The sequence below is a fragment of the Scomber japonicus genome, chromosome 23 (genome assembly GCF_027409825.1).
Source record: "Scomber japonicus isolate fScoJap1 chromosome 23, fScoJap1.pri, whole genome shotgun sequence".
NCBI lineage: Eukaryota > Metazoa > Chordata > Actinopteri > Scombriformes > Scombridae > Scomber > Scomber japonicus.
The window spans coordinates 19,934,471-19,945,842 of NC_070600.1; the positions used below are offsets into that span (position 1 = coordinate 19,934,471).

At 37.1% G+C, this 11,372-nt stretch overlaps 1 protein-coding gene across 1 annotated transcript; it reads right to left on the reverse strand.

Moving 5' to 3' along the window:
- Window positions 1-1,440: 1,440 nt before the first annotated feature.
- LOC128353455 (methionine aminopeptidase 2-like) lies at window positions 1,441-10,873 on the reverse strand. Its single transcript, XM_053314158.1, has 11 exons — window positions 10,706-10,873; window positions 7,735-7,836; window positions 7,576-7,638; window positions 7,378-7,480; window positions 6,039-6,200; window positions 5,759-5,940; window positions 4,664-4,758; window positions 4,466-4,562; window positions 3,768-3,871; window positions 3,386-3,501; window positions 1,441-2,495 (listed from the first exon to the last, which is right to left on the reverse strand). Exons 1-11 carry the CDS (start codon window positions 10,863-10,865, stop codon window positions 2,243-2,245), a joined length of 1,437 nt encoding a protein of 478 aa, XP_053170133.1. The 5' UTR covers window positions 10,866-10,873; the 3' UTR covers window positions 1,441-2,242.
- Window positions 10,874-11,372: the final 499 nt, after the last annotated feature.

Below are 11,372 nucleotides of genomic sequence, written 5' to 3' on the forward strand. Positions count from 1 at the left end.
CTTCCACATTATCTAGAAAGAAGAGCTGCAGAATAATATGGACGTTATTTATCAAGATATTAATTAAAAAAGGATTACAACCTCTTATAATTGGATTTATGGTGACAGATTTAATCTATTCTTATAAATGTGATATTGATTATTGCTCAGCAGAAACGCATCACAAACTGCTTCAATATAATTGCGCAATAATGACTCAGCACTTTTAGAAAGCTTTGTTTTCCCGTCACTAGTAGTTTCACTTTATGACTCAGTGTTGACTTATTCAGATTACGGCTCTGACTAATAAATACCTGTTTTGCATTGAATATAAATGGTTGTCTCATTTTCTGAGAGTCCAAAGTTCAGAAATGGTGTGTTTGCTAATTCAGGAGATTTAAAAAAAAAAAAAAGCAGCAAATATTCACATGAGAAACTTTTACCTTTTTTATTGCTTAATGGAAATCATTTTTTGACCTTTTAGGAAATAAATATTTTCACTTTAATGCCAGTAGAGAAATAAGAGGCTACAGTTAGCAGCCGGTTAGCTTAGCTTAGCATAAAGACTGGAAACGGAGGGAAACTGTTAGCATGCTTCTGTCCAACGCTGCCGATCAACACCAGCAAGTTTCACAAATTAAAACGTTTTATCTTGTTTTTTTAACCTTAACAAAGAACTTAAGTGTGAAAACAGCAATGTGGAGTTTTCAGTCAAATCTTTGGGCAGACATTTTATGTTTTTATGTTCATATTTAACAAATTCATTTTATTCAACTTTTGACAAGGAAATTAATAATTCCCAAAATGTTCTATAAAACTATTCCCACAAAAACCAGAACAAACAATATTTCAATGACCTAAATTGTACAAAAGTAAAATTTTTCTGTTTAAATAAATTTTAGCTTGACAAGAAAGTGAATAAAAAGTGTGAAGACCATTTTTAGGAGTTCATAAATATTTCAGTGAAATTAATTATTAAATTAATTTCTGGCTTAATTGCTCAAATAATTGTTCCAACTTTATTTTAAGCTATAAAACATTCAATATATTGTCTGTAATGAAAAGAGTCAAATAAGAAGAGGATGGCAGACACAATGAGCAAAATTATTTTATTCATCTCCTTTTTTTTCTTACAAAAAACATTTTCAGGGAGTTCAAAATGAAGCATTATTCTTTTTTTCTTTTTCTTTATTTGGGTAGAGTGGCAGCAGCCATTTCCAAAGATATTTTACAAATATCAAAGAAAACAATGACTGTAAGAGGAGGAGGAGGGGCGGAGGAGAGAGAGAGAGAGTGTGAGAGAGAGAGACAGAGAGAGAGAGAGAGAGAGACCTCCTGTAAGCGACAGAAAGCCAAAAACATACAGCCGCGAGATGCACGTTGTCTGTAGAAGAAGATGACGTTCATTATTACAACATACTATGACAAAAAACTAAACCGCCCCCCCCCCCTCCCCCCCCCCCCCCCCACACTCCTCCATCCCCAAATTTAAGATTTAAGATGCGAAGGAGTCGTCGTCGTCTTTGTCTGCAGAGATACGCGGCCATGCATTTATTTATTTGGCCTGAACCCCTATCTTTAAAAAAACCAAAAACAAACCCCCCGTCAGTAGCATTTGTGCTTAATTTAACTCGAGCACGATGCACTGGAGGCTCAGTGGGTCGCCATGGAAACTTTGAAAATGAAAAAAGAGAGGGTGGGGGGGGAGAGTGAGAGGTATGTATGTATATAAAGTAAAGGGTTTTTATTTCCCACGCTCAACATCAGTTTGAATACTGTAGGGAGGGGAGAGGAAGGAAGGGGGTGGGGGGGAGGAGGTGTGCGCTAAAAACGTAGCGGCAGCTTTTTAAATAATACATTTTTAACTGTTTGACAGTTAAATTTTTTTTTTTTTAATAATGTGTTGAACGCTTCCCTCCGACAGAAACTCGTTAACGCTGTGTGCTCGTTAAAGCTGTGATAGAAAAAAAAACAAAAAAAAACTCAGCCAGTCCTTCTTCATTGCAAAGCTGTGTGGTGTGAGAGTGGTGCATTGTGGGTAGAATACAGTACAGTAGCGGTTCTTTTTTTTTTTGGGGTGGGGGGGGGGTGGGGGGTGCTGCTGCTGTTTGAGCTGATTCTCTGAAGAAGGAGGAGCTGCTAACGGGGGTCCTGTGTGGTGGTGGTGGTGGAGGTGAAGAAGAAGGAGGAAGAGGAAGAGGAGGAGGAGGTGTTGAGAGAAGGTGGGTGGTGTTAGGGTGTGTTTTGGGGGGGGTTGGGGGTGTCAGTAGTCGTCTCCCCGGCTCACCACCTCCTTGCAGGTGGGCCTGAGCAGGATGGTGTGCTCGAACTGAGCGGTGTAGCAGCCCTTGGTGTCGCAGAGAGGCGGGTAAGGGTCTATGATGCCCAGGTCACACAGGTTCTTCAGAGCCATCAGGTACTTGCTCTCGCCGAGGCGGTCCAGCCAGCGCCGGCAGAACGCCAACGTGCCGAAGTTCTCGTTGACCACGTTGAGCAGGTGCTTCGCTCTCGGCAGCCTGGACACGAAAGAAAGAAGGAAGGAAGTAAAGATCAGTGATTTCAGATTAAAGTTAAAACCACAGTTTGAATTTCACTTCCTGTTTTTTTTTAAACAGATATTCAAATGAGTGTCGACATGTTAGAGAAAAAAGTTTCACACAGTTGAATTTAAAGGGTTTGTTTGGCCTTTATGTTCACAAGTTTAATGAATAAATAGAAATAGTGTCAGAGTTTTATTTTAACTACTGACTAAATGGATTTCTCATTTAATCATTTGGTTTACAATGTCTGTGTCCAACACCTCTAAATATACAAGTTTATTATGATAAAAAAAAGAATGAAAAGAAAAGTTATAAATGATCACAATTTGATAAAGAGGAACCAATAAATTTAATGTAGCTTAAATTATAATTTATCAAAATAGTGGATGGTTAATTATCTTACAGTGAAACATATTTTTAAGGATATGAGAAACATTTTATGTCTATAGCTCATATTATATTTCCAGTGGACTCTTATTAACATTAAATATGAATGTTTTGAGTTTTTTTAGGGGAGAGCTCCAGTTGTTAATTTATTGAATGCTCTAAATGGATTTATGTACTTTAATCTTCATTAGACAACATTCATTAATCACACACAGAATTAGAGGGGTGATGCATAAATACCTTAATAAGGTGTTTATATATGATTATAATTATAATAAAAAGGACATTGATTAATCTTATATCCATATATACACACAGATCTGAGCACCTCCACTGAGTTTAAACCAACTGCAGAAAATGATAATTTAAGGTCAGATTCACTAAAGTGATTTTATCAGACAGAAGTTGATAATATACTAACTTTAAATGATATAAAATGCATCGTATTGATGGGCAGTGAAAGCCTGACAGATTCTTACCTGATGGGAACGTGACCGACGTCAAAGTTTTTCATGTAGTGAGAGCACTCCATGTCATCGTGGACTACTCCTTTCCCCGTGCTGCCGAACGTCTCGATGGCGTAAACTTCTCCCTCCTGCAGGGTGATGAAAAAAAAGAAGTAAAATCAATAACACGAAAACTGCAGGTCTTAAAAAAAAGCAGCAAAGTTATATCAAATTAAAGCCTTGAGATAACAAAACCCCAAAACAAGCAAGTATTTTAACTTCTGATGGGTCGTTTTCTCGTTTAAGTGTCAAACATCACCTGCTGATATTCTTAATAACTAAAAACTATAAAAAATAAACAGCCAATATTTTATCAATGAGTCTGATTAATGACTGTTGGTCTTCGTTAACTCACCTCCATTCTCGTAGCTTCTCCTCCTTTAACGATGGGCACCGTCTTGCCAGCGTGTATCCTGTACTGTCCGATTGAATGACCGTTCAGGTTTCGGATTGGCTTCACTGGAACAGAAAGAAGACACGTTTCATTAATAAAAGACAAGAGATGTTATAAAAAAGACGAGTATGAACTGTCAGGCTGAAAATAACTATTACTTTTATTTGATTTTTCTTTAGAAATGTTTTTAGAGATGCTCTGATATCATGTTTTCCTTCTTTCTAATCCTGTATAGATGTGATACGACTGCTATAATTCACGTAACGCTTCTTTAAACACTTTATAAGATTGCTGTTGTTGTTCAATGTTTAATAAATTCTGGTGTCTAAGAACAGTTTTAGCTGCTATGTCTATCATCCTATTAATGCACTTTACATTCACAGTGTAGAAGCTGCTCAACAGGAGCTTTGTAGGTGATTTTTTAAAATTTATTTGTCAAATTAAATCTGCAGAAAAACAACCTAAACTCTCCTCTAACAGAACAATCCTCACAAGCTGCAACACACATTCATTTACTGGTGTTAAGAACATTTTTAAAGGGAATTAATTTAATCTAATTTATGTTAGAAAAAAGCAAAGATGGTTGAAGACAGCTGCAGAATAATTAACTTAGGTTTGATTTCCTGTTATATTCTACGCAGGTGTAGATGAAAACACACCTTGGTAGGTTTTGCCGTCGAGCTCGACCTCGTATGACTCCATCACCTCCTGAATCGACTCTCCGACGTCACACAGACGCACGTCAATACCGGCATTCTAGGAAAAAAAGAAAGAAATACATGAGCTGGGAGGAAACATAGAGAGAGGTGTGTGTGTGTGTGTGTGTGTGTGTGTGTATATGTGTGTTGAAGTCGTACTTTGATTCCAGTATTGGTGGCGTCTCTCACGGCCTCGAGCAGCTTGTCATACTTTGGGTTAAATGTGACGGTGAAGGCACAGTCAATGATTCGCCCTGAAACAGATAATAAATAAACACAGATAAATAATATGACAGACAGACACACACACACACACACACACACACACACACACACACACACACACACACACACACACACATTAGAACTTTACTATAATAAACCTAAATCTGTTTACTGTGAATAATCTGCTATTTTAGTTTTTCCAGATCATTTTGCACAGAAGCTGCTGATTGACAACATTTTGCATAATTTTCAATATATGAATGTTTTAAATAAAAACAATATGAATTTATATTTATAGGCTATATTAATTAGGGCTGGGCCGATATGCTTTTGTGCCGATTCGATTCTCTAATAATGATTTTTGGGTCTTGATTCGATTTAAATTGAGATTCTGATTAAACAAGTATTACGATTTTATATTTCAGTTATTGTGATTTTCTTTCCTTAAACAAGAACAGGTTGAACCAAACACTTGATAATACATCATAAGTCATATTTACTCACATCACATCAGTTTGTGAGATTTATTTTTAAAACAACATCTTACAATAAACTAAAAAAAAATCGCCAGAAGAAAATCGTGATTAACCCTTTATAGGACACTCATTGAAAGGAAGGGAGGAAGGAAGGAAGGAAGGATGGAAGGAAGTAAGGGAAGGAAGGAGGGAGGAAGGAAAGGAAGGAAGGACGGAGGAAAGAAGGAAGGAAGGAAGGTGGGGGGAGGAAAGAAAGAGAGGAGGGAGGGAGGAAGGGAAGAAAGAAGAAAGGGGGATGGAGGAAGGAAAGAAGGAAGGGAGGAGAGAAGGAGGGAGGGAGGAAGAACAGATGGAAGGCAGGAAAGGAAGGAAGGAAGGACGGAGGAAGGAAAGAAGGAAGGGAGGAAAGAAGGAAGGGAGGAGAGAAGGACAGATGGACTGAAGGAAGGACGGACGGAGGAAATAAGGAACGAGGGAGGGAGAAAGGAAAAGAGGAAGGGAAGAAAGATGGCAGGGAGGAAGGAAAGGAAGGACATGTATGATGGTGGTTTACCGTTAATGTGCGTGCCGAAGTCGATCTTGCAGACGTCGTCGTACTGCAGAACGGTGGGGTCTCCGGCGTTGGGAGTGTAGTGGGCAGCACAGTGGTTCAGAGAGCAGCCGGTGGGGAAAGCCAGGCCGGCGTTCAGCCCGTTCTCCTTGATCAGCTTCCTGGAACAATCCTCCAACCGCTCGCTGAAGACAGACAAACACCAAAAAAGAGATTTAATTAAATTAAAGCTGCAGAATTAGGATTTTAAGGGTCTCCGCTGATGTAAGAGAGGAAGCCTCACCAGATTTCTATCATGGTCATGCCGGGTTTCAGGAAGCTGCGGACATGCTGGCGGACCTGTCTGTGGGCCTCGGCTGCCTGTCTGAAGTCGTTCCACACCTCCTCGTTGGCTTTATCCAGCACTCGCTTCTCGTCGCTGGTCGTACGCCACGCTGCACTGCGACTAAACACACACACACACACACACACACACACACACACACACACACACACACACAGCTTTATTAGAGTTATATTAAAAAAGGTGGAGAGGTTATAAAAGAAAAAGCTGGGATGGAAAAACTCTTAATGGGAGGCATAAAAGTGCTCTCTGGATTAACTAAACACGTTAACGCCTGCAGGCAGAAACTGGTTTTACAACGTTAAAACAACAACGAGAAGCTGCTGACTCATCGTCTGGACCGCCGTCACCTGACCAGGGGTCGTCGGGTTCGTCTGTGTGCCGACTTCACAAGCAGCTTCGGAGCTTTATCAGCAGAGACTTTTACTAACCCATGCAAATCAAGAGGGTTATACGAGCCGATTTGTTCAAATTCAAACTCAGACTGTGATAAAGATCTTTGTCTCAGCGTTTGCATTTTAAATTTACATGTGAGGGAAGATTGTTTTTAAAGCTGCACTCGACTAAATTCTCTCTGAATAAAACTACATATTCACTCATTAGTGTTTTTAAAGTCCAGAATTAGAGCCTGGGCTTTATTATTTGATCTTGTGAGACCTTTTAAAACTTATAATAATACAACACAGTGACTTCATTCAAATGTCCGAGCAAGCTTTTACACATTTGAGTTCATTTTTCAAGCTGAGAATATCAGAAATTTGATGCTTTTAGCCTCTCAAATGGGAGAATTTGCTGCTTTTTTTCACCTTAAATTGGAGTAAAGTGAATATTTTGAGGGTTTAGATCTCTGTTCAGACCAAACAAGACATTTAAGGACTTCATTTAGGACTTCTATGGTTGTTTTTCTACTGTTTTCTGATGTTTAATTGGTCAAACAGATTAAAATCGATACTGAACATAATTGGTTAATTGAAGAGCTACAGCAGCACTTTTCCAATCAGGACTTAGAGAGCAGCTTTTGGAAGATGGAGACATGAAAGAGGGAGATAAGAGGCAATAAAACAAGATGATCATGTATTTTTAAAAAGAATTAAATGTACAACCAACAAAATAGATATAAAATCTAAGCTGAAGCACTCCTGCAGGACTTTTCAAATCAGGAGTTACAGAGCAGCTTTAGGAAGATGGAAAAATAAGAGACAATAAAAACAAGAAAATAATAAAAAATAAAAATAAGAAGAATTAAAAGTACAATCAGCAAAATAACATGTGTTCTTACCCGTCCTGTAAGGTGGGGTATTCACACTCCTGTCCCATGGGGAACGTTCCACTTGGATATAAATCACAGATTGGCACAGACGGGGGATCAGTCTGAGTTTTAGCTGAGAGGAAAAAAAAAAAAAAAATCAAGCTCATCAAACGGACGTCTTAAGAGTTCAAATCTGAATCCAGTCTGACAAACTGAAGTTAAACTTACGTCCTTTCTTCTTCTTTTTCTTCTTCTTCTTTTTCCCTGCAGTGTTTTCTCCCTCATCTCCATCTGCAGGAGCAAAAACAGGCGTTGTAACTTGTATCTCCTAACGTGACATTTAAAGGTGAATAATGTGTGTTATTTTATTTTATACGACTTCCTCACCTTCCTCTCCGTCCTCCTCCTTCTCTTTGTCGTCTATCGCCTGCTTCTCCAGCTGTTTGCTCACTTCGGACACGCCGCCATCCGTCTCTGCCGTCTCGGTGACTGTAGCAGCATCAGCAGCAGAAGAAGAAGAAGTAGAGAGGAAATGGTCAATAACAATTACACACACACACACACACACACACACACACACACACACACACACACACACACACTGATAAATGATCTAATGAGCTTCAACAGAGAAAAAAGAAGCTGCAGAGAGAGCGACTGTGTTCATTATTGTGGTGATTGTTTTAATGGTTAATCATTTAATTGGATAAATAAAGAAAAACGACATGTCATTATTCAAATATGCCCATTGCAGTTTATTCAAATCCAAGCAGTTCCACCTTAGTTTTTATGTATTTGTCTGTATTTCTTTATGTTGGAGTGATGAGCCCTTAATGGGTTTCTGCTCATTTCTCTTTGAATAGTTGTTTTCTGTTCTTATTGTAAAACAAACAAAGCTGACGTCTTTATATTGCAGAAGCAGAAAATCTTCACATGTTCAAAGAGCTGGAAGCAGAGTTTCTTGCCTCACAAACAAATTAAACAATTTATCAATTAATAACATTGTTGACAATTACTCAACTAAATCTGTGCAGTAACAATATCAGACACTTTACACCAATATTCCTCATGTACATAATGTTACAAGTATTTTAATATTTTTGTGTAAATCATTTAATTATATTTTAGATTATTTTATTATATATTTTTAAATCTTATATTTTATGATTTTTTTTTACTATGGTTTCTATTGTCTTTTTATTTATTTTTATGCTGCTGCAATAATGTAAATTTTCCCATCATGGGACTAATAAAGGGAATATTTTATCTTCTAGTTTAATACACATGAGAAACTCAGCAATTAATTCAGGTTGTTTTTTTAACCCTACAGCTTCACATTGGATAAAAAAAATCCTTAATCAGTTTATTCTTCAAATTTGTAAAAACACAGCTCATGCAACAAAGAACATAATCATTATCTTGTAGGAATTTTGTCATAAAAGATGAACTACAAACCTTTTAATATAAATGTTAAAAAACCAGCTTTTTAAATCGTAATTTCTGTCACTTTTTAAATTACATTTTCTTAGTATAACTAATGTATCGTCATCCACAGTGAGAAGGCCAAAGCAATATGTTAATATTTAAGGAACAAAAACAACAATAAAAACATTAAGAAATGTTAAGAAATTACTTAAAAATGCAACATTTATGTGAAATAATAGTGTAAAAATGCTGCCACAGTCTTAAAGCTGACCTTATTAATAAAAGTGATGTTATTTATTTATTCTGATGTATTTAAGGAGTCAAAGACTGGAAACACTTTGCTTTTAAATGTTCCTTTATCATATTTAATTAGGTTTCAAACACCTGACAGCTGATTATCTGCCTTTAAATCACAGTTTTATTTGTTTAAATGTTTTAATGTCCTCCTTTCGAGTCTCTCAGTCTTACATAATATCTGACAAATTACGAAACAGGGAAAACTTGGCTGAGGCTCAAGTAGAAAAGGGAAAACAGGAGCAGCTTGGATCAGCCGCTGATTTGGGTTTTTTCCTCCACGCGCCTGATCGATTAATGTGATTAGTTTAATTTGTGTCGACCCAGTTAAATGTTTCCTGGATGCTGGACTTGTGTCTGACCCACAGCCCGGCGTGTTTCATGAGGCCTGACAAGCTGCACAACCCACATGGTTAGAGAGGAGCTGCGTCAAGTCCGCACGGAGACGTACCACGCAGCTTCCGGCGTGACTTTCAAAATAACGTCACATTACATATAAAAGAGAAGTAAGTAAATTTTGACCTTTTATAACAATTTTTCTAACCAATAATGTAGAGTTTTATCCCGGCTATATTAGAGTAAGAATAACACCGGTTTGTATTTCTGTATGTAAAAATTAAAAGGCCACCAGAAACATCATTTTACTTAATTTGCCTTCCTCCTTGTGCAAGTTTTTATGGGCCTTATAGTAGAATTTTTTTAATTAATGACATATAATCTATTACCTTAAGATATGTTTGGCAATTTTACATTGTTATTCCATAGATTTTTGATAAATAAAAGGGAATATAAAGATGGTTTTACAATTCTTAACAGATTATTGCTTATTCGTAGTTGTGCATGTTTTTGGGGCCTGGTAATATAATGATGGTTTTACACTATTTAATAGATAATTGGAGTAATATCCACATCCACAAGTAGAATCTACATTTATTTTAACAAATGTGTCAATTTTACATTAAATCAGGTACTTCAACCAATAAGAAGACTGTTAAACCAATTTATCTGTGATTTAAACACCTATTCTTTATCAATGCCAACTAGTCTACTAGTATTCACATCAATCCCAAAAAGATAAAATACTTCCTTTCAAATGTGTTTTTATTACATTCATTTTTATACAATAACATCCTTTACATGACTGACTCATATACAGACAGACAACAGGGAGAGACTAAAACAAGTGCAGACATACAAACACACACACACGACTTGTATTTATATAAACAGACATGCAGTGAATAAAATCAATAAATGAAATGTAAGTCGATACAACAAATTCGATCATCCAGTTCAAAAGAAGCTGGTTTATGCTTTTATGCCACTTTTAAATTAAAATGACCCATGTTTTATTTTTTTTACATTACATTATTGTTAATTAAAATTGATATAATTTCATGATCTTAATACTATTTTCATGATCAATCTACTGATCTACTAATAACTACCAATAAACTAATAATTAAACTGTTCTACAACCCAATAAATCAATAATTAAGCCCCTTTTCGTACAGATTAGTCTGGTGCTTTTACTTTGAAGGCCTCCCTGTGTCTCCGGTTTTGCTCCCTCTGTCTAACTTGACTTAGCTTTAGCCTGTTAGCCTGTTAGCATGAAGCTGAACCCGGGGGACTGTCTCACCTGTCGTGGCTGACTTGTCCTTCTTCTTCTTCTTTTTCTTCTTCTTCTTGGCCGTCTCCTCTACCGGCTCGGCCTCCTCCCGGATCTCCTCCTTGTCCTCCGCCTCGCCGTTTAGTTCCCGGTCGGGGACCAGCTTCTGCTCCGCAGCCACGTCCGCCATGATGTGAGGCTGCTGCTGAGAGAGGAAGCGCAAAGGATTGTGGGAGTGCTGAGGGCGTTGCTGCATTCAGGGACACTCGGAATGTGTGTTTATTTATTTATTTAATTAGTTATTTAGTTAGTTAGTTAGTTAGTATTTAAGTATGTATGTATGTATTTATTATTATTAGTTAATAGAATAGTAGAAGTAATAGTACTGATAGATTGATAATTATTATTATTGATAGTACACAATATAATATAGTGATATAATTGATGTCCATTATGTTGTTAATTTCTCAGTTACTTGATTAGTTGTGTGGTCGAGGCTGGATTAGTGCTCATTCCACTAAGCACTCAATTGTGACACTTATTTTCCTAGATACAACTTTTATTTTTGCTGTTGGGTGGAAACCTTGTAACTCCATTTCATTTTGGACATAGTAGATGTCGGAAAGTGACGACAACTATTAATATCAGAAGAATGGGTCAAGCCTTGTGTCATATTTCTTTGAAGCCTGCAAATAGT